General features: G+C 42.7%; 1 protein-coding gene across 2 annotated transcripts in view; it reads left to right on the top strand.

Moving 5' to 3' along the window:
- GNAL (G protein subunit alpha L) overlaps window positions 1-26,423 on the top strand; it is a 642,487-nt gene that overhangs the window by 608,609 nt on the left and 7,455 nt on the right. For both annotated transcript variants that reach the window (XM_069219747.1, XM_069219748.1), the window contains exons 10-11: window positions 7,581-7,711; window positions 13,719-13,786. In XM_069219747.1, coding sequence (XP_069075848.1) covers window positions 7,581-7,711; window positions 13,719-13,786 — 199 coding nt within the window. The remainder of the gene's footprint in view (window positions 1-7,580; window positions 7,712-13,718; window positions 13,787-26,423) is intronic.

Raw genomic sequence — 26,423 nt, forward strand, 5'->3', positions numbered from 1 at the left:
GTACAAAAAGGGAAAGTTTGGGCCTGGCACGTGGGTACACTTGCCCAGTCGAATTGGCAGTTTAAAACTGCTCACATGAAACTGCGGTGGGTGGCACAATCAGTGCTGCAGGCCTGCTAGTAGCATTTGATTTACAGGCCCTCGGCACATCTAGTGCACTTTACTAGGGACTTACTAGTAAATCAAATATGCCAATCATGGAAAGCCAGTTACTCATACAGTTTACACAGAGAGCACTTGCACTTTAGCACTGGTCAACAGTGGTAAAGTTCCCAGAAATTAACTTTTCACGCTGTTATCAGCAGGTACCTTAATATAAGTGGGGGACATTGTATATTACACCACAAGATACACATATATATATATCAGGTCATGTAAATATTGCTGCTTCTGTCTACATATGGTTGTGTGTGTGTGTGTATATATGTGTGTGTGTGTGTGTGTGTGTGTGTGTATATATATATGTTCGATGGCATGTGTAGCTGCAGATTCACATGCTGTGCACATCCCGCCATCTGGTGTTGGGCTCGGAGTGTTACAAGTTGTTTTTCTTCGAAGAAGTCTTTTCGAGTCACGAGACCGAGGGACTCCTCCCATTTCGTTTCCATTGCGCATGGGCGTCGACTCCATCTTAGATTGTTTTTTTTCCGCCATCGGGTTCGGACGTGTTCCTTTTCGCTCCGTGTTTCGGGTCGGAAAGTTAGTTAGAATCTCGGAGAAAACGTCGGTATTGTTTGCGTTCAGTATCAGGTTAGTTACAACAGATCGACACCGAATTTAGAAGAGTTCCGGTGGCCCTTTGGGGTTTTTTCGATCCCCCGTCGGGGCCTGGTCGGCCCGGCCACGTGTGAATTCCAGGCTGATGGAACGGACCCCATTCCGCTTCTGTCCAAAATGCCATAACAAGTATCCGTATACGGATCAGCATCTGGTCTGTAACTTGTGCTTGTCCCCAGAGCACAAGGAAGATACTTGTGAGGCCTGTCGAGCGTTTCGGTCCAGAAAGACGTTAAGAGACCGAAGAGCCAGAAGACTGCAGATGGCGTCGACGCCGACAGAACAAGAGCGTTTCGAGGAAGAAGAGGAAGCTTTCTCTATCCACGAATCGGACTCGGAAGAGCTCGAGGCCGAAGAAACGGCGAAAACTGTGAGTAAGACGTCGAAACAAAAGACTCACGAGAAGTCAACAAGAGCCCAGGGGACGCCACCGCCAAAAGGCCATGACTTAACCCAAAAAAGCGGTGACCGAGCCAAGGCACCGAAAAAGGGCACGCTGGTGTCGAAGTCATCCGACTCCGGTCGAGATACCGCCACACAGCAATCTCGGACCCGAGACATCGGCTCTGAGAAATTTCGGCACCGTGACAGCGGCACCGAACAAATTCAGCACCGAGACACCACCACGCCGAAAATTACAAAGGTTTCTTCGGAGCCTAAAAAGACCTCCGAAAAAGTTTCGGTTCCGAAACATCCAGCCTCGGAGCCGAGAACAGGTTCCTATACAGAGGAACAAGGATTAGCCTCACAAATGAAAAAACAATGATTTGGACAGGAACTTCAAGCTGTAGAGCCAGACTATACTCAAAGGAGGCTCCACATTCATCAAGACACAGGGAAGATAACCACTCTTCCTCCAATTAAAACAAAAAGAAAACTTGCCTTTCACGAAAAGGACAAGGAGCCACAAGCAAAGGTGGCAAAGAAAACAACTCCACCACCTTCTCCGCCACCATCAGTGCACACATCACCAGTAGCAACTCCTCCACTGATGCACTCACCGACTCATACTGCCATGAGTCAAGATGATCCCGATGCATGGGACCTTTACGATGCTCCAGTATCGGACAACAGCCCAGACTCGTACCCTACCAGGCCGTCCTCTCCTGAGGACAGTACATCTTACACACAGGTGATCGCAAGGGCAGCTGCTTTCCATAACGTCACCTTACATTCAGAACCAATTGAGGATGACTTCTTGTTTAACACGCTAACCTCCACTCATAGCCAGTACCAAAGACTACCTATGCTCCCAGGAATGCTAAAACATTCAAAACAAATCTTTCAGGATCCTGTTAAAGGCCGAGCCATAACTCCAAGGGTGGAGAAAAAGTACAAGCCACCGCCAACAGATCCTGTTTATATTACAACGCAGTTAACTCCAGACTCAGTAGTTGTCGGGGCAGCTCGTAAGAGAGCAAACTCTCATACTTCGGGAGACGCACCACCTCCAGACAAAGAGAGTCGCAAATTTGATGCTGCGGGCAAAAGGGTTGCAGCACAAGCAGCAAACCAATGGCGCATTGCCAATTCACAAGCGCTTTTGGCAAGATATGACAGAGCTCACTGGGATGAGATGCAACATTTGATAGAACACTTACCCAAGGAGTTCCAAAAAAGAGCACAACAAGTGGTGGAAGAAGGACAAAGTATCTCTAATAATCAGATACGGTCTTCAATGGATGCAGCAGATACAGCTGCAAGGACAGTAAATACTGCAATAACAGTAAGAAGGCACGCATGGTTCTGCATGTCAGGTTTCAAGCCGGAAATTCAACAAGCCGTGCTAAATATGCCATTTAATGAACAGCAGTTGTTTGGGCCGGAAGTCGACACTGCTATTGAGAAACTCAAGAAAGACACTGATACGGCAAAAGCCATGGGCGCACTCTACTCCCCGCAGAGCAGAGGCACCTTTCGCAAAACACCTTTTAGGGGAGGGTTTCGAGGACAACCTACAGAAACCACAACATCACAAACAAGGCCCACTTACCAAAGCCAATATCAGCGGGGAAGTTTTCAGGGGCAATATAGAGGGAGACAATTCCAAAGAGGTAGAGGAAAATTCCAAAGCCCCAAAAGTCCTCAAAATAAGCAGAGACTCACAAGTCACACATCCCCATCACATAACACCTGTGGGGGGAAGATTAAGCCAATTTTACAAACATTGGGAGGAAATAACAACAGATACTTGGGTACTAGCAATTATCCAGCATGGTTATTGCATAGAATTTCACGAATTCCCTCCAACAGTCCCACCGAAAACACACAGTATGTCGAAACAACATATAAATCTTCTAGGATTAGAAGTTCAAGCATTGCTCCAAAAAGAAGCAATAGAATTAGTACCAAAACAAGAACTAAACACAGGAGTTTACTCACTGTACTTTCTGATACCCAAAAAAGACAAAACACTAAGACCTATACTAGATCTCAGAATATTAAATACATACATCAAATCAGACCATTTTCACATGGTTACATTACAAGAAGTAATCCCACTGCTCAAACAACAAGACTACATGACAACACTGGATCTAAAGGATGCATATTTCCATATACCAATACATCCTTCACACAGGAAGTACCTAAGGTTTGTATTCCAAGGGATACACTACCAATCCAAAGTGTTGCCATTTGGAATAACAACTGCGCCAAGAGTTTTTACAAAATGTCTAGCAGTAGTAGCTGCACATATCAGAAGGCAGCAAATACATGTGTTCCCGTACCTAGACGATTGGTTAATCAAAACCAACACGCAAAAACAGTGTTCACAACACACAAATTACGTCCTAGAAACCCTACACAAACTAGGTTTCTCAATCAGTTACTCAAAGTCACACCTTCTGCCGTGTCAAACACAGCAATACCTAGGAGCAACAATCAACACAGTAAAAGGAATTGCCACTCCAAGTCCACAAAGAGTCCAAACATTCCAAAATGTCATACAAGCCATGTATCCAAACCAAAAGATACAAGTCAAATTAGTAATGAAACTCCTAGGCATGATGTCCTCATGCATAGCCATTGTCCCAAACACAAGGTTGCACATGCGGCCCTTACAACAGTGCCTAGCATCACAGTGGTGACAGGCACAGGGTCAACTTCTAGATCTGGTGTTGATAGACCGCCAAACATACATCTCGCTTCAATGGTGGAACAGTATAAATTTAAACCAAGGGCGGCCTTTTCAAGACCCAGTGCCACAATACGTAATAACGACAGATGCATCCATGACAGGGTGGGGAGCACACCTCAATCAGCACAGCATCCAAGGACAATGGGACATTCAGCAAAAACAGTTTCATATAAACCACTTAGAACTTTTAGTGGTATTTCTAGCTCTGAAAGCATTTCAACCCATAATAACCCACAAATACACTCTTGTCAAAACAGACAACATAACAACAATGAATTACCTAAACAAACAGGGAGGAACACACTCAACACAGTTGTGTCTCCTAACACAAAAAATATGGCATTGGGCGATTCACAACCACATTCGCCTAATAGCACAATTTATTCCAGGATTCAGAATCAGTTAGCAGACAATCTCTCTCGGGATCACCATCAGATCCACGAATGGGAAATTCACCCCCAAATACTGAACACTTACTTCAGAATGTGGGGAACGCCACAAATAGATCTATTTGCAACAAAAGAAAACTCAAAATGCCAAAACTTCGCATCCAGGTACCCACAACATCAGTCTCAGGGCAATGCGCTATGGATGAACTGGTCAGGGATATTTGCGTACGCTTTTCCCCCTCTCCCACTCCTTCCATATCTAGTAAACAAGTTGAGTCAAAACAAACTCAAACTCATACTAATAGCACCAACATGGGCAAGACAACCTTGGTACACAACACTACTAGACCTTTCAGTAGTACCTCATGTCAAACTACCAAACAGACCAGATCTGTTAACACAACACAAACAACAGATCAGACATCCAAATCCAGCATCGCTGAATCTAGCAATTTGGCTCCTGAAATCCTAGAATTCGGGCACTTGGACCTCACACAGGAATGTATGGAGGTCATAAGACAAGCTAGGAAGCCTACCACTAGACACTGCTATGCAAATAAGTGGAAAAGATTTGTTTATTACTGCCATAATAATCAAATTCAACCCTTACACACATCTGCAAAAGATATAGTAGGATACTTACTACATTTGCAAAAGTCAAAACTAGCTTTCTCTTCCATAAAAATACATCTTACTGCAATTTCAGCTTACCTGCAAATTACGCACTCAACTTCATTATTTAGGATACCAGTCATAAAAGCATTTATGGAAGGCCTAAAGAGAATGATACCACCAAGGACACCACCAGTTCCTTCATGGAACCTCAACATTGTCTTAACACGACTCATGGGTCCACCTTTTGAGCCCATGCACTCTTGTGAAATGCAATACTTAACGTGGAAAGTTGCATTTTTAATTGCCATCACATCTCTAAGAAGAGTGAGTGAAATTCAAGCATTTACCATTCAAGAACCATTTATTCAAATACACAAGAATAAAGTAGTTCTACGGACAAATCCTAAATTTTTACCAAAAGTAATATCACCGTTCCACTTGAATCAATCGGTAGAATTACCAGTGTTCTTCCCACAGCCAGATTCTGTAGCTGAAAGAGCACTACATACATTAGACATCAAAAGAGCACTAATGTACTACATTGACAGAACAAAACTAATTCGAAAGACAAAACAACTATTTATTGCCTTCCAAAAACCTCATACAGGAAATCCAATTTCAAAGCAAGGCATTGCTAGATGGATAGTTAAGTGCATTCAAACCTGCTATCTTAAAGCTAAAAGAGAGCTGCCTATTACACCAAAGGCACACTCAACCAGAAAGAAAGGTGCTACCATGGCCTTTCTAGGAAATATTCCAATGAACGAAATATGTAAGGCAGCCACATGGTCTACGCCTCATACATTTACCAAGCACTACTGTGTAGATGTGTTAACTGCACAACAGGCAACAGTAGGTCAAGCTGTACTAAAAACATTATTTCAAACTACTTCAACTCCTACAGGCTAAACCACCGCTTTTGGGGAGATAACTGCTTAATAGTCTATGCACAGCTTGTGTATCTGCAGCTACACATGCCATCGAACTGAAAATGTCACTTACCCAGTGTACATCAGTTCGTGGCATTACTCGCTGCAGATTCACATGCGCCCACCCGCCTCCCCGGGAGCCTGTAGCCGTTTACAAGTAGAGCTTGAACATTTGTACATTTGTAAATATATTACTTTAAAATTCATTATATACATACGTATTCACTCCATTGCATGGGTACTATTACTAGCATACACAACTCCTACCTCACCCTCTGCGGGGAAAACAATCTAAGATGGAGTCGACGCCCATGCGCAATGGAGTCGAAATGGGATGAGTCCCTCGGTCTCGTGACTCGAAAAGACTTCTTTGAAGAAAAACAACTTGTAACACTCCGAGCCCAACACCAGATGGCGGGATGTGCACAGCATGTGAATCTGCAGCGACTAATGCCACGAACAGATGTACACTGGGTAAGTGACATTTTCCATATATATATAGACATTTAATCAAACAGTATACTGTCACGTATGTTTGTATAAGTTCATTTTCAGTTTGAAAAAAATGGTATTCCCTTCAGCCTTTGACCCATCCCTCCTCTCTCGGACTCATCCCAAAACTTTGACTACCGCCTCCTTTTTAGCCAATTCACCCAATAGGCTTACATGTCCACTGCTCCCAATAACTACTTACTACTTCCCCTTTTCTAATCCATTGCCACCATTCTATTCCTACTCAAAATACTACTAAATGGGCAAGAACTCAAGAACACAAACTTGCCACAACTAAGCCACAGGAGAAAAAAACAGATCACATATCTACTAATCTTGGGTTTGAGTAGCGTGCTGCTCGCTCACATCATTTCAACGCCTCGCCAGGCATAGTAAGCGCTAGAGAAATATAATTTAATATGTCACGGATGTGTTATTTATAGGTTTTGCCTCACTCCCTGTAGGACGCAGCACGGTCCAGTGTTTGTTCGTATGGAGTGCCACACGTCAGATATTCCAGAGGAACATCAGTGAGCGTCTCCCCAGTGCAGGAACAAACTCTGACAGTACGCACGTATTCTGGGTGGAGTACAGCAGACCAATTAAAAAGAGAGCTGTGGTCCGGAAGTGAACAGCGAGCTTGGACACCCCCACTAATACTTGTAGAGTGACTTCACTTGGAAGAATGAAAATGCCCCCTCCCCCCCAACCAGAGCCTTATCCTGTGGGTCGCCTGGTTGGCGGAAGCATTTGGCGGGGTGGGGGGACAGACCGGTGCCACCTCATACGTGGTAGAAAAGCAGTCAGGTAGCCCGTAACCTCCTTATATAATACAAAAATGCCCAAAGGTGCCAAAAGCAGACGCAAACCTTGTTTCAATCTGAGGTGCTATGATGTAATGGACTCACTGCGTTTCACTCAATCATTGCTCATTGCTTTTCCCTTATGTGCTCCTTGTTTACTCAACTCTTGGGGTGACTTGATAGCTTCAAGATTTGTGAAATTACCTGTTTTACTTGCATTGATGGTTATATTTGACCAAAAAGGGTTCTGTGATGAAAATAGTTTGCACACTGTTAAATATTGTATTTTGATTGTACAGTTACTGTAATTAATTGCAACGTAGTTAGTGTTGAAACAAAACATAGTTGAAAACATAAATTACAATTTTCTTACTTCCATCATAGTCTGGTCTTTCGAAAAATCGGTCTATACTGAGGATGCTTTTTTTCTACACAGGTGGTTACGGACCATTTCAATCATCTTGTTCTTGAACAAACAAGACATGTTGGCAGAAAAAGTTTTGGCAGGGAAATCTAAAATAGAAGACTACTTTCCTGAATATGTGAAGTACACGGTACCGGAGGATGGTAAGCAATTACATTTTTCTTAAGAAGTTTAAAGCATTTTAATTGGTGAGACTTTCCCACATTTCAGAAAAAAAAATCGAAAACCTGCTCCTGGTACTGCCGTACTTGCTTGGCCCATCTCATTCAGCCTCGATTCTTAACTGTTTGTTCGCACCCTACATCAGCTTTTCTTTGCACATCTACCGAGTCTTATCACAGGTCATCCCTCAAACTGTGATTGTGTACATATTTGATAGCCCAAAATAACTGCACTACATAACATATAACCTGCCCATGATGATCCTCTGCCAGTACTGCAGCGGGCGCTTAGCCTTTTATTTGTCTTTTATTTTTTGTTATTTTGAGCCTTTCTTCAGTCACCAAATCAGGGAGGGTGTATCGTACAAAAAATAAAAGAAATACTCAATCTCATTAAGTGTTGAGGTCTCCGAGCTTCACTTTAAAATTATGAGCTTCTTGTATGCACACAGACAACCTCAGGGGCCTAACTGCGAAGTGATGCGCACCTGAAGAGTCACATCGTATATTGCACTACACTAACACTGGCGCGCATAACACTGGGGCAAAACTGTCATGTTGAATCAAGTCGTAAACATATTGGCAAAAAAATTATAGAGGTTTCTCCAATAAAGCTTCCACAAAAATTAAACGGTTTTAAAGAAATGGCTTTTCGTTGATAAGATTCAGAGAAAAACCAGAAAATGTCATTTCAAATGAGCTTTTACTCGGCATATGATCACCTGACGACTGTAAATGAACTAATCACCTCTGTGGATCTCTGCTGCTGCTGGTGCAGTAATCCACCAGCATCACGCAAGACCTTGTCAATGATTCGGAGTGTCACAGCTTTCCCATGAGGTTAGGATCTTGTGTAGTTTAACCCTCAGTGAGGAACCTGGACCTTACTTGTGTGCTGGTGACTGAAGTCCATTCCATTATTGTGGATCAGTTCTGAGGGTATGCTGAAGCTTGTCCATACAAAAAAAAGTGTCAGCAGCCCAGTTGTATTTAACCATGAAACCTTTATGGGAGCTTTAAAGAGGTTCTTCTATAATGTTAGTTGGTGCCTGTGCTGCCACGAGAGAGCAGCAGACGTAATTCACAGTAATAATTTGTAACGCTGTCCTGAAAAAAGTATAAGGAAATATTTTTATTTTTTATTTTTTTACTTTAGTAAATACCAAACAGGCGTGCACACACTGCGGTGCTGCCAGTGTACTGAGTTACTTACATGGTCGACACTTGGGCACTGTCTTGGGACAAAACACTTAGCTTGGCAAGTGTATCTGTAGGTGATACAAAGGAGTGGTACCCAGAAGGATATGGTGTAGTTCTTCCTGTGAAAATCCCTCGAAAGTAAAACCTCCCCTGGCCCTTGAAAATGTGGCAGTGGACAGTGCACTTATGAGGCTGTCAAAAGAATCCCATCTGAGCATGCGACTTCCAGCAGAGATGGCAGGAGTTAGCAAAGAAGGGCAGGAGTCTTGAAGAGACAGCATCCACGGGCTACCTCTTAAAAAGAAGAATGGGAAAATAGCAGAGATGATGGCCAATGAGCGAGAGTGTGGCTGGATAACGTTGCAGCAACAAGAGTTCCGTCCAGTTTGTGAGGCCACCTCGCATAGAAAAGGAGAGGCACTGGCAAACAGTCCCTTCAGCACCCCCAAGTTATTTTTTCTTCAAAAAATGTATTCTTGCTGCTATGTTGTCTCTGAGTTGATCCAGACACAGAAGTTGATCATGATACTTTGCTGTATCCGACTTGTCTCCAAAAACACTCATCAGGCTACATAGAAAATATTATTGTATCATATGTATCTTGGGTACAAGTATTTGTGCTTTAGGAAAAAGGTGAAGCTTGTTGGCTCCTGATAAGGCTAAGGCTGTTTTACTTGAGAGAGTGCTCCTTGTCTTGTAGTACAGTGCTGCATTATCAGTTTACGAAGATAAGAGTCAGATTCTGTTAATAAATTCACAAATTTCAGAGTACATGTTAGTCTGTGTGTGCTTTTTATTCAGCACGCATGATCTGGCACTGTTCCAGATTACTGGGCTGTTCTAGCTTTTCCTTGTACTCCCCTTAATCTCTTAACTTTCTTTCACGGTGGAAAAGGTTCGAGCACAAATGTCTTGCAACAGTAGAGGGTTGCAAGGGAAAAGTTTACAAAATAATTTTAGGTTACAAATGGCCAAAATACGGATCTTATTTTGAAAAGTAGAAGTACCGATTTTCACACGTTACCCCTTGGTTTGAATGCATTTTCCTTAGTTGACACCCCTGATTTAAGGGTATTCGTGGAAGTACACTCTGTCTACTTGTGTTCAGCTGGGATTCCGCAAAGACATGGAACAGAGACTGATGGATAATATTTTTGACCGAAACACCTTACTTGATGGTGGTGTTGGTCGTTTTTCAAGTGTTCAACGATCATGTCCATAGTACTGTGCCAACGGATCAGACATGCTTAGTTGGACCAGATGTTTGGGGCAGTGTATTGCTGGTTCTGCTATTTTAGTTTAGTTAACATAGCAAGCAGTGATTTTCCAACCACTTGTTACTTTTCTTATGCGGTTTACCCATAAGGTTCTGTCGTGTTTCTTCAATGTCTAACAAACATCTAAAACATATATACAATAGTTTGAAAGTGTGAAACTAGTGACAAGGACATGAAAGCGCTGTACAAATAACTTTTAGTTATATCCTCTATGAAGTGGACTCAAAACGTTTTATGAAATAATTACCGACATACATGTCAGGTGGCCTTTGAAAATGTGTTATATTAGGAGGAATAGGAGGATGTGGTCTGAATGTGAGTTCCAAAGCCCTGTGAGAACATTTGAAGAATACTCTCAGAATAGTTTTGGGTTTTCTCACAAGAGCTAAATCCAAATACCTGGGAACCACCGTTGTGCCTCATAATACCAGCCTTGTAGTTGAGTGAAAAAAACACTCTCAGTTCAAGGTAGATACTGTTGGCGGACGGTGCCTAGCACTTCAATCCCCTTCAGCAATGTGAGAATAAAGGAGCTTTCCAGGCTAAAGTAGGTACATCCTTGAAATTGTAAGGTCTATTAATGTGGATGTTGCAGGAGAGTTCAGTCTGGTGAATCCCAGATACCTGTCTCAGGGGAACAAGGTAGGAGCAGTTGATAGATGACAGAGTTGTTATGAAGGGGTTGAATTTCATACAGAATTGGGATATATTCAGTTTCTGAGGAGGTTTTGGAGTTCACTCTGATGTCTGCTGCAAATTCAGTTCTCTGGTATTGCTAGATGCAATCTACATATTGATGAATTTAGATTTAATGTCCTGCCAGTATTGAAGCGAAGGACTCCATGTAAATATTGAGCTGTGTAAGGCCGAATATGCAATTGTGTACCCTCAACAGGCTAGAGGAAGGGACATTTGAATGAATCTCCCTTTAGTAGCTGTGTTTTGCAAGAAGGAAAGTAGAAAAACACTCAGTTACTCCAATTCTCCTTCATAGCAGAGGGCCTAGCAGTGTTCCCTGTAGGAAATGTCGCCAGCGGTCATACAGAACCAAGACACTGCTCACCCATTTGAAAGATTTAAAGAGCATCATCTAATTCCAACAAAAGTGTATGAATGCACTGTATTATAGCTTCAATTCAGGTTAATATGCGCACAGCAGGGTAATTACTTCTGCTCAAGGTTTGTAGCTTGTTCTTTGGAATTATAATTTAATATGCTGGGTAAGAGCACTCTTTCAGGCAGACAGCTGCACTGTATTTTCGATAGCTATTTTGGGGTCTTGTCTTATATGCTTTATGGACTGTGGTTAGTATTGTAAACAGGCTTCTACATGCGAAGGTCATCGTGTGTGTGTGTGTTTTATTTTTTTATTTTTAAGGATCAGAGTGACCTGAGCAGTGTTTCAGGCCCTAGCCACTATCGCAGCAAATGTGTTCCACAGTAGCTATAAGCAGCTGTTGAGTTACCTTGCCGGGGTGGTGTGGAGGAGGATTGCATATGGAGGTGATTGCTGTAATCAGGGTTTGCACCAGTAACAGCCTGTGCTAGGGTGACCAGATGACCGATATCCAGAATGGGATGAACGCAGTTAAGCATATGTCATATGCTGTGGAACTGATCATAGCATTAACCTGGTGTGTGAATGATAGAAAGGGGTCAATGAGATTTCTGTGTAACTATTTTAGAAAATAAGGGCAAAGTTCCATGCACTAAATCAATATATTTTTCCTAGTTTAGTAGCTACCAGAAGAGGGCATTTCATATGTATCTATGTTGTTGGCTATGTCTTCACAAAGTTTTGGTTGGTGTGTGTAAATATCCTTAAGGCCAAGTTTGTAACCTGTGAATCTAGAATCTCTCTTAGGAGTTTTAAATTGGCTAGCCCAGCTGTGACCATCTGCAGACACCGTGGTATCACCCACCCATGGTAAAGCATTCTGCTGCTTGATACTGCCGTTAGAGCTTCCACAAGATCAAAATGAAATCTCTGCTTCAGTCAGAAGCTTTACTGCCTCAGCAATGTTTACATGGATGCGCAAATAGGTATCGAGGGGCCCATGGCCATGGGTCATTTGCATGTGTATATCTCCTCATATAAAACCACACCAACACCTAGGTGTACATTTCCACTTTGATGGGTTCAGCCTTTCCTTGTACAGATCTATACCTGGATGTAGAAAGGGGTCATATTTTTGCCTTTGGTAACAACCTGTATTAAGCAGATTGAAGATGTAAAGATTAAAATCTGTTACACACCGTATACTCAGTGGCTGGAGTCACAGAGTACAGCTAGTTTTGATTATGAAACTAAACGTTGTCAACCCTAGATGTGTCTAAAAGTAGTCTCCTTGTGAAACCGACTCTTACCCCCTTGTTTTCATAGGAGTCAAGCACAAGTTGTGGACACGGGTATGCAAGTCTGTCTACGGTTCAGCACCATAAATGCTCAAGAAAGAACCAGACTATATGTGCCTACACATAACTTGGGATTGAAAGACCAAGCTTTACTCGTTAGATTGCTTTCTAATAGTACTCCTACTGTTGGCACAGTGCTTCCTCTCGTATCGACCTCGGGCTCTGGATTGAATTCTCACTCGAGTTGCATAAGAGATGGAACCTTTGTCCTCTTCCTTTTCCAGTGACCTCTCGGGTCACTTGTAAAATGTATCCCCGAGGATGTGTGCACTTCTGTGCCTCTGCCTCTACTGTAACTCGGTGATGTTCACGGCAAGCCATTTGGGGCCCTGGAGATAAATCACTTTGTACAACTTGGTAAATAAATAAGATGTAGTGCAACATTGCAAGTTGCTGGTAGGAAATTATACAGCAGCCAATCCGCCATGAAATCAGTTTCGTTTTGCCGGTTTTGAGGGGAAGTTGTGTGTTTCCTAAACCAAATTAGGAAACACTGCCACTCTTCGTATTCTAGGGACACACAGCACCAGTTTTCTTAAACATCATTTGGAATCAGATCTTTCAGATTCGAGTAGGTATGATCAACAGGAGTTCATTTCAGTTCAAACGTTTATTTTGATTACGTAACAAATGATCAGATGCTTTTAGGTGTAATTCAAGACCTGTGAGAGGACCTGGTAAATCCACGCAGGATATGCTGCCGTTTGTGTTATTACTCCAGCGTTCATCGTAACCAAGAGTATTCTGGGTGAGAGGACGAATATGTTGTAAGATACACTTCGGTAGAATTCAGCTGTCCAGATGTCACTCGGTGTTGCCCGAATACATTACAATATAATTTCTTCCATTGCAGTACTTCATCATGTGACTTTTAGGACCTACAGTTAAAGTAAGATTGTTTCCTGCAAACGAAGGGAACGTGATACTGCAACATGCTGAATTTTTAAATTACTTTCCAAGAAGTTTTGTATGCTTATTCGTCCAAATTTCTTCCATTGCAGAAATTAGGACAGTTGTTTCTGCTTATTCAACGCTCAGAAGCTATGCAAATTATCTTGCTAAATAGTGCCTAATATGATGCAATTCCTTTTGAACAGCAACACCAGACGCCGGGGAAGATCCCAAAGTTACAAGGGCCAAGTTTTTCATCCGGGATGAATTTTTAGTAAGTATGTCTATAAACATTTAAAACACTCGTACTACAGATTAATTATAATCTCTGCTTGATTGTTGATATTCTCATCTGGTCTTTTTCTCTGGGTTTTGATAAAGGCAAACTGTATGGAATTCCCTATAGCAGCAGTTCTTAACCTTTTGTCTTATGTGCAATCCCACTGATTCACAATTGATTATCGGGGTCCCCATTAAGCAATTTGAACTTCAAAAGTATACATTTAAGTACTTTTAAAAGATGCAAAGATTGCTAAATCCTTTATTTAGTTAAAACAATATGCAAAAATCGAAAATTTCATTTCGTTGAAATGTTGAGGCTTTTTAAAATGTATTTTTAATTTTAGAAAACGGAGCCGTATGCTAGCCTTTAACATATCATGATGGCTTTTCTACTCCTAATGCATGCTCTCATTTTGACATTGGTGGCCTCAACTGAAGCACTGGTATGCAATCATCCATTCTAAATTCAATTTGCTGTACTTGTGCTGCTGCCCTGAATGAAGAAAATGTTGCAAACTCAATTTTTAACCTCCAATTTCATATTCCTTCACAATAACAGCATTTTAATTTTGCTTTTTGATGTGCGTATACTTAAATAATCTCCTCATATTATTTTATTTTCTAAACAGTTGTGCACCCATTGAGTAGGTATTGTGGCTTCCCTAAGTGTCCATGGCCCTAGAGTAAGACCCGCTGGCTTATCGTGTAAAGTATTGTAGTGGTTTACAGACCTAGCAATCTCACTCTTTTCTGCTTTGATTAGCGCCAAATCTTCTTTTTCTCGTTAAAAAGTTTTTTGTATATCCATCTCGCAAGTGGTTCAGTGGCCAGGGCAAACAACGTGGGCGACAGCTGGCATCTGTTACGTGTCTCTCCTAATGGGGAATGTCCGCAAAAGCACGCTCCTAACCCTCAATCTTGCCATGGGGGGGTCATGTACAGGAGACATACCCAGTCAATGAATCTTCGCCATTCCTAAAAAAATGTGAATTGGACTAAGAGAAATGACTGTTTAATAGACTCAAATATCTTATTTGCTTCTAGAGATACTACCGCTATCTTTTCTTTTACATTTTTTGCTAAGGCCGTATGTTTTCTTTTTAAAACTTTGTATTTACATTATGTATGGTATAGCAACAAAATAATAGTCTCCCAGTCCTCGGGAGGGATGATTGTCCCTATTGACGATGCTGTAATCTTTGCTTCACACTCACTCAAACAATGCAACAACAATCGTGGAAATCACATAAGGGGTGAGTGTCCCCTCGGTAAAAGAGAACAAAAAGCATAGAGAGGCAGTCAAAGGAAGAACTTCAGTCAATACATACATTGGTTTAATGATCACAAGAGCATCAGTTTCTCTAAACTACTGTCCCTGTGTGGGGGTATTGATCGTTAATAAGTAGTTCCTCAGAGGTTGCCGTATGTCCTTAGGCCTGGACTTGGATGATTGGAGAGTAGCTTATATTTCACTGGAAGTGTCACACAAGATGAGACTGAAGCAATGCCTCCACTGTGGGTGGAGTTCTACCACCCCAGTATATGGCAAAATTTGCATTTGGCTAAATATAGGGCAATGGCTATGTAGCGTTGGGCGGATTTAGGAACATCATTCACATATCCCAATTAGGCTAGGAGAGGGCTTGGTCCAAGAGTTAAGTCACTCATCAAGGCTAGGTGGCCTTGTATGTCCTGCCCATATTTAACATGTCCACGTCACGTTTGGGAAATCAGGGCGCGTGACACCTAGGGCAAGCCAGGTAGTGGTTGTGGTCCATTTTAGCAAGTGTTTCAGAGGTAGTATAAGCACGGCGTAAGAATTGAAAGTGTTTAAATTTGCGTTGATGGATTCATGAACACCAAACGTGTTTGTGTGCAGCAAGCATTCCAAATTTTGGCACTAAGGGGGTGGTCCAGTTCGTTCTCCAATATGCCCCGTAATTTGGTTTCATGTGGTGGTAATAGAATCCAAGCAGGCACAATATAGTTTTGAGACCCGTTTACTGCCCTCTGCGTCAGTGATGACTAACATGAGCTGCTTTAATTCCTCCAGTGCTAAGGGGTATGAAGGGGTTACGGCGCACAATGTGTTTTGAAGATGCCAAAGCACAAAATGGTTCATATATGTAGCAGCGGTCAGTCTGGGATCCTCCATAAGTGAAAATACATGCCCCTCCAGGAATAAATCCCCAAAGGTGTGAAGAATCAAGAAGTTCAGTGTGTACTGGACCAATTTTTCTATTGCAGTAGGGAGCCATGGGTTATGTGGTATGGGTAGCGTGGGAGAGTACAGAATCCCCCCCATTCATGAGCTGGGCGAGTTTGTGCCATGTCCAGCAGGTGGTTTAAACGGTTTAGACATCTGAAGGATCTAGCGGATGTCTGCTGGGAGCAGTGCTTGTAGTGGGGTGGGGGAAATAAGAATCTTCTCGATATGGCATACAGCAGACATGCTTCCGCGTGATACCAGTGGTACGCAAAGTGGCACTGTGGAGTCAGGTAATGCAATTGAAAATTACAAACACAAAATCCCCCCCCCATTCCTAAGGGAGTATCATGATATCCCAGCGGATCCTGGTTTGCTGTCTGTCCAGACAAGTAGTGTCAATAAGGGAGGCAAAGAAGGAACTGGTAAGTGGAATAGGGATGTTATTGAATGCATACAAAAAGCAGGGAAGAACCACCATTTTAATTATGGTGATGGCCCACCATTGACAACAGTAGGTGAATCCGCCGTTTGACCTGCTTTGCTAGTTTGTTGAGGGCTGGGCCGTAATTCAGACAGATGACCTGCTCCTTGCCATGGTGTACATACGCTCTGAGATATTTGACTGAATTGGTACACCATTTCAGTGGTAAGTCAGACTTGACTGGGGTCGATGTGTCTTTAAGAAGGAACAACTTGGACTTTGCCCAGTTCAATTGTAGTCCTGGAAAGTTCCCAAATTTAACAATTTTGCGTTAAATGGGGTCCAGATTGTCAAAAGGGTGGTGTATAAATAGCAAGATGTCATCCGCATAAAGCAAAATAAGCAGTGGGCCTGGCTTGAACAGCAATCCTCTGTGCAAATGTTTGTCTTGTAGGTGATGTACCAGTGGGTCCATGGCAATGATAAAAAGTAGGGCGGAGGGGGCCACCCCTAGTGACTGGGAAGAGGGAGAGAAATAGAACCATTAAGTCTAATCAAGACCATAAGCTGTGAATATAATAGCATAATCAAGGAGGTGAATCCCCTGGTCGCAGTTAAAAGGGCCATTCCAAAGAACCAAACTCCTTTTCAGTGTGGAGTAGGGCCAAAGTGGCTAGGGTGGTGGGTGATATCCAATTTAGTACTGACCGATTTAAGTCGACTATATAAGAATATGGCCCAAGTTCAGTTTGGTAGATGGTTGTGGAATAAAACTGGCTTGATCAGGTCGAATTAAGACTGTAATTACGGTTTGTAACCTGTTGGCCAACACCTTATCTGGGATTTTAACCTCTCCATTAAGCAAAGATATTGAGCAGTAAGACTTGCAGTAATCTCAGTGCTTTCCATTTTATGTATTAATGTTATTGTTGCAGTTCATAGGTCTGTTAATGTCGGAGATTAGCGTGCATGTGTGTACATGTTGTGTAAGGACGTGATCACTGTGTTCACCATTTTCTTATAACATTTTATTGGTATGCCATTGGGCCCGGCATTCTCCCTGTGTGTAATTGTGTGATTGTCCTGTTGCCTCCTCTGAGTTCCTATTCTAGGTAGTCTTTGTGTTCCGATGCTAAGTGTTCTGTGGGGCAATTATGCACAAAGTGGTCTAGGTCCAGCAGTGTCAGTATGTGGCTTGATTGGTAAAAGGCCTGGAGATAGTCTGCAAACATTTCTGCTAACTCTTGGTTACATGTCATCTCTTACACCTCCGGTATTATTTGCTTTCTTCCCACTCTCAGCTTTTCAGCCATGCTAGTAGTTTGCCAGCCTTGTCAGCTGTTTCTTACATGTGTTTTTGCCTGAGGAGGTAGGATTTTTTAAACTTTGTTAGTCAGTGTAAATCTATATTCTTTTCTTTTTTTTCAGCTAAGTCTCATGCGCATCCTGTAATGGGTTTCAGTGCGTGTTCCACTTCTAGTTAGCTAATATCCTGTTCCAGCTCCTTCATCTGCATCTCCTCTCGCTTTCGCCCTCTCCTGTCATGAGATGATCACCCCTCTGATGGTTACCTGACCACTATAGTGTGTCTTCACCCTGTACCAAATTTATATTTTCTATGAAATAGTGCTATGTGGCTTTACTCGGACTCGCTACCACTTTGGGATTTGCCAGGAACCATGATGCCATTCTCCAGTCCCCATCCCACTCTGACGGGGTACGCCTAGTGTTACCCGCAGTGGTGAGCTAGGTATCCTGCTGACATAAAATATTTTAGGACGGTGCAAGTTGTGAAGAATATTCTTGAGTGGTAGCTATGTGCTCCTGAGTAATAGGAATGATGTTCCTGCAGGTGTAGCGATCCTCAGATATCTCCCATCCCCAGGGCCTGCAAGAATCCTTTCAGTTTCCCCAACATAGTCTTGGTTGTTTCTGTTGTGCTAGTTCTGTCTAGTTGAGGATGCACCACCATGTTTAAGTCCCCTCTTAACACTGTCAGGGCTTGTGGTAAATCCTCTAGTAGTAGTGTTAGGGTTTGTAATGTGGCTGCATGCAGGCATGGTGTGGCATAGTCATTCACTAGTATCAGCTGTGTCCCTTCCCAGTCTCCCAATACCACAGTGTATATACTGTCAACACCCATCCATATGTGTGAGATGTGGTAGCTAACTAATTTTTCAGATTAGTATTATAACTACCCTGGAGACTATTATCAACCCAGAGTGAATCTACAACTTGTATTTGCCTTTCCCCGCGAAGTGACAGTTAGCACCTTCGAGGTGTGTTTGTGTAAAAATATAAGGTCTGTTTTCAAGTGTCCGTGCTCTGTCATTAGCCCTTTCTTGATTTTGTTCCCTCAGCTATTTACATTCAATGTCCGGAGAGTCGGTGTGCGAGTCTTCTCACTCTGTCCCCAAATATGCATCTACTATGATTTGTCAGCCCTGTGGGATGTTTTTGTATGTTCCATTTCAATGCAAGTCCACTGGATGCTAAACAATTAATAACAGAATCCCAAGTCCCCGCCTACCTTACAATACACTGATTTCCAAACTAACCACCTCCCCAAATGCATGGCACGTCAGTTGCCCCATTATATGAACGACTTTGGTTTAGGGAATAATGTAGTATGTGCTTTCCTGTGTAGAAGATTCTGTGGACGCTTTGCTGGTGTTACCATCCCTCTACAAAATGCGTATGGGGAGAGCTACAGATCATCTGTAGCAGATCCCACCCGTGTCCCCCCGCTAGTGAGGGATGTCTCTATTGAATAGCACTTGTGTTGATCTCTTTGGATCTATGTCACTGGCAGCTCTCATTATTTTTTTCCAGTTGTTTCGAACCACCCATTGTGTCCCTAGTGTCCAGTGATCAAGGGATTTAGTTCTGAACTATTTATGGAAAGGTTGTTCCTCCAGCCATGTCCAGGGTGTCTAAGAATAAGGATTTTGTCTTTATCCATGACTTTCAGATGCACTGGAAAGAGCATCATATATTGAATGTAGAGGCTGAGCAGTTTCTGTCTAACTTGCAGGATAGAATTTTCTCTGTTATACTTTCAAGGTATAATCCGGAACAATCATCATGGGGCAGGATCCGATTTCACTAATCATTTTCCAGGCTGCTCCTGGGAACACATCTTTGTCCACAAAACTAAAGATTCTGGCTATCATTGGTCTCAGTGACGGGCACAGTGCCAGTAAGCGATGTGCTTGCTCCACCAGAAAACATGGTGACATCACCCCTTCTGGGATTCATGACTTCAAACAGTATGAGATGTACTATGTTGGAGATGGACCCCTTCGGCCCTCTGGGATGACCACGATTCTGATGTTATTTAGTTGTGAGGATACTTCCACATCTTCTGCCTGTGATTCTTGCACCTTTGCCAAGCTGACCATGAACCCCCACCGGCAGGAGGTACCAGTGGACTTTGAACAACCAGAAGCAGACCCCTCAGAGTCAACAGCGTCAATTCTAAAAGCAGTCAATGGCTCCTGACAAATCTGCCTGTTTTTCCTTGGGCTTATTTGAAGCCAGTTTATTTTTCATTATAATTGTTAGTGAAGCACTTGTCCACTGTCAAGGGAAGTGTGGCTTTCCAAAATTTGAGGGCTTTACATATATCTTCTGGGTCATGTTCTGCCGCATGTGCCTTTTGAAAATTGCTGCACTTCTGTGAAGAAGGGGGGAGGAGGAGTGGACAGTTATGGTGATCTCCCTGGGGTGGTTCCCTTAGAGACCTTTTAGGAACAACAGCAGTTTTTCTGGACTCTTCTCTCAGAACCTTTCACCAGGTGTTTTGCGCCGGATTAGCTGATTAATAACCTGAGCTGATGTTTGCACTCTGCGGTTAAATCTTACTTTTGGAATAGTAAATACTCCTGGCTGTTGGCAGGAATTGTCAGGTTTTTTCTGTCTCGCTCTTGCTGCTCTTTTATGATGGAGTACATTTAACCCCACCTTCAACTAAAATATCACCATTCCCGATCACTTATCTGGCTCTGCCACAGTCAGCTACCTCTAACTTGGAAAAGGCGATGTCTCCAGGTTCCAGTGGCCGCCGTCCCTCCGCTCCAGTCCGCAGCTGAATCAAACATGCCCCCAGGGGCCCAACTGTAGGAGCCTTCTCCCTCCCTTTGGTCTGTGTGAGGGTCCTGGTTGCTCCCAGCTGCCAGAGGAGGAGGATCCAGACCACCAGCATCTGTCCCCCATCATCTCTTGGCCACTATCAGCACCTCCCCTTATCTGCAAGGCAGACCGTTGTTCCAGTATGCGCCCTGGGTTGTTCCCGTGGGGTCACTCCTCGCCTGCCACCTTCTGAGGGCCTCCAAGCAATGCACCTCTCTGCTGTAAGGGTGGGGTGCTGATCCCCCTCTCCTCTGCTTCGGGCATCACGTTTGGCCCTGCCCTACAGGCCGAGGGGCCTTCCTGTGCTCTGGGTCCCTCATCAGGGATCACGGTGGGCCTTTGGTGTTTGGGGAGGAGAGAATGAATAGTCGCCCTACAGGAAACTGCCTGCAGTCTTTGGGCTGGTTACGGTCAGTGCTTGTTCCTCTTTCCGCCGTGCTTCGACCTCGGGTAAGCCGCTCTCTTGGCAGTCGGCCCAGCTGCACCCTGTTCCCCCTTGTTGCAGCCACCAAAACACCAATCTGCCCTCTAGAGGTAGTATAGGTGGGGTCGCAGGGTCTGTGCACCTGTCCTCCGCTAGGTTTTATACAGAATATTTTAAGATTGTGTCGGATATTGTAGTAGAGGCCACGAGGCTTACTGAGGAGCGTCCGTTATCTTGGACTGCTCCGAATGGCGCCAAATCTAGGTACTCAACAGGTTCTCCACTTGCACCAACAGATGCCGATGTATTGTAGTTTTAAGGGCCTAGTCTTCGTACTAAACAACCACTTGAACTTTGGCAGCCTACATGCAGTGGAGATAGGGTTGACACAGTAAGTTCCTCTATTCCGGAGATTTGGCTGCAGGCGTTGGACACTGCGGCCTGAGCTTTTGTACCAGAATGCGAAGGATAGAAATATCGTCCTACAAAAATATTAACAACCAAAGTATTGTGAAGGTGAGTATATATTGGCAAGTATAGATTTACTGTTCTTAACTCCGCATCTTTGCCTTGAATATATGTACTTTGAAGATGTAAATATATATAGTTAGAAAATTATATGCATACCTATATAGAGTTACCTTTACAATATGTAACTATACCCACCATTGGGCTGCTGCATGCATTATATTAATACCTCTGGAAATATTCAGTGTCCCTTCTCTTTATTTGGGGAACATGCTTTAGTTTTTCCTGACACAAAACATGTCTGTGCTTTAACGAATAAAGGAAGTTTGAGGACAACAGGGTACTGGGGTCGAGAAGCACGTGCTGGGAGCCTCAGAGTTGTGTACTTAACTCTGGGTAATGTCATTTCAGTAAACTGCTAAAAAGTGTTCTGTAATGACAAGGTGTGCTGGGGGATGTTTGTCTCATTAGTGTTCAAATTAAAGGTGGTCTCGAACCTTCGTTTTCTGGTAATACCAAATTACATTGCTACACTGCAGTACAAGGATCAACAAAGGTAAGCATGCTTCCTCGAGGAGAGCATATCCATGTAGCAATGGCAGGAGTATAAAGCTAGGAAAATATGTTGGGTGTTGTAGGTAACACACTAACGCAGACAGCTATACAGTTTAAAAAAACGAAGGGTCCAATTGAAAAGCCAAGAATGTAATAAGTAAAATGGCAGAAAACTGAAGATTATCACATTTAGGGGTCAAAGGTTGGGAAGCAATGTCCCATATGAATGGCATGGTCAAATTCAGTGTATGTCTGTGGAATGAAATAGAGGGGCATTTTTCAGTGAGTGCATGTTGTCTGCCTATGATATTCACACATTTACATTTCGCTGGAGGAAACATATTTCCTGTGGTATAAACCTGATAGCTGTGGCTGATGAGGGCTGCAAAAGATCAGACGCGTTTTAAGGGTGTTCCTGAGTTGGCCTCAAACTTAGTGCCAAAATTCCACAGGTGGGACAAGGCAGGCTGCTGGTTCCACTTCTTGGTTGTAGTTCTTTGAAAATTAAGTCCTGCTGATTTATTTCTCTCCAAGTCTTTGGGGCAAGCCACACACATACGCGTGTAAGAATTACTCTATATGGTTAGTACAAGTTCCTACAGTGTGGTGCTGGAGCTTCAATTTTTGCATCAGAAATCGTGGAGTAGTAATGTAAAGCAGAGCTTGCATATTTCATTTTTTTGTTTGATAGGGTTCACATATGGCTCCTGGTCGTCTGGTGGAGGATACTGACAAAACTCAAAGTAGCTCTCTGACTTCAGTACAGAAATCTTCTTGGCTTGATCCACTGAAACCAGTCAACTCTCATACTTGTAGAGTTGGAGTGATGTGGGAGGGGGTGGCCCACCAATTTAAATGTCCCCAAGAAAATCTAGTACTTGCTGCCACTTTGGATTTTTACAGACAAGCGGCTGTCCTTGTAACACGGTATGGATCTAGAGATTGAAACAGTTTCCCAGGTTCAAGTAGTAGGCAGGTCCAGGAATTCTCTTTAGCAGGGCAGGGATTATTCCTTCTCGCAGAAGATGTATACAAAATAAATAAAGAGTGCTGGGCTTGAGAAATGCACTAGCCTCAGTCATTGCAGTTTCGCCGTACCGAATCTCAGAAAGTTCTCGCACTATGCCCGCTCGCTTTCTCATCGGTTTGATATTCCTGGCATTACTATCCTGTATCTCATGTCTCGGAATGGCTTTCTGTGCATTTCCGAAACAATGAAATGACCCTCACTCACTCTGTGACGCAAATTATTACATAAGCATTTGACAGCTTACCCCTGGGTTTTCTAAAGCCTGAGATTGTCACAGAATCAGGACTAACTTCGCACTTGTCAGCTTCTGCGAACACCGTCTTTTGTGCAAAAACGCTGAAGCTTGGTAACTCGGCAGAAGGCTCCTCCCGACTATTTGCATGAGCTGTTAGGATGCATTTCCTACCTAAAATGGACAATCACTACATTACTTTTTCCTTGGCTGACAAAATAGCAGCTCTAAAACCTTTTATCGTTTTAATGAAACGAAATAGCCACCTTCTATTTTAACATTCGAAATGTGCTGGTGCATTTGCTCTGTGCAGTAATTTTGACAAAGATACCACTGCAGCCTCTTTGTGACGTCAGCCACAGAAGGTCATTTGATTAAAAGGGGGAGGGGGCGGCAATAGTCCTACTCTTATTAATCCTTACAACTGGGCGCCCTTGTAACTGGACCAGCACGGCCCGGTGACGATGGTGCATCAGTCTTCTTGTCCATTATGCCCTCTGACCCAGGCACCCTTTTCCAGAATCACTTGGCGCCTGCAGTTTCTTTTACTAGTGCTGTTATGTATCATTGCCTATAACTTTGACTACTGCTTGCTGAACTCGCCGTCTGAAAAATGCAATCCTTCCATTCTTTTATACCCAGAATCCTTCTTCAAAAGATACGGTGTTGTCTCACCCATGGCTGCAGTCTACTGTAGTATGCACTTTTTCCATTCCTTTTTATACCCTGGGGCCTTCGCAGGGTTCAGGGCTATTATGTAGAAGTCTTCCTAGTGGTTACTTGCTATCCTCAAATATCTTGGGTTTTTCTGAAGCTCTGAACTCGTCTGCATGAGCTATTTCCAAAAGTTCTTCATCCTTTAGGGCCACCTCTTCATTCAAAACATTTCTCATCGACTCCTACTGTGTGTGTATACGAGCTTACCCTTATAAGCTCAGGATTGCTATAAGGGATGTGACTCTGTATTCAGCATTCACATCGTCCTGCAGCCCCTCACTGTTTACACCCAACACTGACAGTATTTTGAAAGTTGGTCTTCCTGTAGAACTTAATAGGCAGTTGCTTCTTGCATCCCTGCTAAAGTACTGGATTTCCTTTGGGGTAGTTTTCTCGTGGGTTTGGCAGATTCCATATATGGTAGTTAGTAGGCTCCCAATTAAGAGGTTCAGTCAATATCCGAATTGGCTTCGCGTCTTATTGGAATCTTTTTCTTAGTCGACCTGTGGTGTATTCCTCCCATGGACCTTCCTTTAGTACTTCATAGTCAAGAAGTTCACTTTGACCCTCTTGAGGCAGTAGGCAAAAGCTTCTTTCAGTCAAATTTGTCTTTGTAGTTGCGATTTGGTTCAGAGTGTTGCATTAGAGAACTGGTAGTTCTATTGTGTACTGAACCTTGTTTACACTTTTTTTCTAATATAATGGTTCTTCAGCCAGATCCTTCCTTTGATTCCAAAATCCTGTGAAAATTCCATTGTTGACATGCTTTACAGAACCAAAACTGGAACGATCAGACTTTATTGGTTGAGAAAAGGAGGACTATAGTTTGAATGTTCAGACTGTTGATTCCATTTATTTGAAACCAACTCTTTAAAGCAAGGCATTTTGTTAAAACTTTTTGTGTCAGGGCAAGTGCACAGTCCTACAACATCATCCCTTAGTCATTGGCTTAAATTAGCCATCACAGCTTCCTACATTAAATCAGCAGTTGATTTACTAGGTCCAATCTAGTGTTGTTCAACAATGCACTTTCTCTGCAGCTTTCAAGTAAGCTTCCAGGTAATGCTGCAACTTGGGCTTCCTCTCACACTTTCATGAATCATCTCCCCATTTCTTCCGAGTTTACATCTAAGTTTACATCTAAGGATACTAACATCTGGTAATTATGAGACTTCTTCATTTTTTCCTATTGTGCATACATGTTCAAATACATTTCACTAGGTGCAGTTTTATGCAATTGTCTTTGGTCTTTTTTTTTATTTTTATTTTTAAATCCTAAACCTAGTAGGCACTCTTATACTGTGTCAATACATCCTCATGTTGTAAGAGCTTTGAAGAGGAAGACTGACCAGGGACTAATGACTAGGTTTCTTACCAGTAATCTTCATTTCTTGGAGTCCTGGACTTCCTCATTATAGGTCTGGGTTCCTACTCTCCAAGCCCAAGATTAAAACAGCCCTACTGGTGCTTCAAAAGTCTGTAGTATGCTAGGAAGTTAGTGATTGGTTCCTTCTTTTATGCAGTTATGGAGGGAGGATGTAGGGTCAAGAAGTTGTTTTTTCTATATTGGTTTACTTATCCTAGAAAATACAAGTCTCTAACACAAGGCAGAATATCATATTGTAAAGATTGTGACACGGAATACCAAGAGTTTAAGTAATGAAAATTACCAGTAACTGAACAAGCCATCAGCAATGAACTTCGGAATTTGTACAAACTTTGGAGGAATTTTCCAGTGTTGTGGCTGCTATGGGGAGGGAATCTGCAATGAAATATGACTCTGGCAAATTTGTTAGGTTCTGGCACTTCTGGCGATAACTGTGCGATATAAAATTATTTATATAGATGTTTTATTTTTTCTGTTCCTTTATGCCATTATTTGTGGAGTATGAATAATGTATGCTGGCACTGGATCTCAGTAAAAATATAAGAAGAAAAGAAAACTTTGGAAAACTCCTGCATGATTCTGGAGAGTACCATCTGGCTGACCTGCTTTTGGTTTTGAACCTTGTAGCTCAAGCATAAGTGACTCACCTGTTACTACCAACTTACACGGGTCTCATATCACATTAGGAGAACCTTGCTTTTCTTCCAAACACTCATTTCATGGGCTTAGTTAGTTGGTTCCTGAGGGTTTCAGGGCAGCAGCAGCAATTTTGGAGTGCTTCTTTATAGGCAGCCTAGAATTTAAGCCTGTCTTCTGTTGTTTCTTAGGCGGCAGGACATTATGTAGTTGTGGCAGTCTAATACAGCTTCTGCTGCATCATAAAGTTTCTCAATATGATGTTTGACTTCATTCTTTAACTTGGTTAATACTGTAAGGGGTGCATGAGTTTTCTTTTTGTAGTTATAAGTGACACGTTTGTTTTTCTGTGTCTGGCAAAATACCCCTCTGCATCATTTAGAAGTAATCTTAAAGGAGGTGTCAAGGTCCTTTATGAC

This window comes from Pleurodeles waltl, chromosome 2_2 (genome assembly GCF_031143425.1).
Source record: "Pleurodeles waltl isolate 20211129_DDA chromosome 2_2, aPleWal1.hap1.20221129, whole genome shotgun sequence".
NCBI classification, from domain to species: Eukaryota; Metazoa; Chordata; class Amphibia; order Caudata; family Salamandridae; genus Pleurodeles; species Pleurodeles waltl.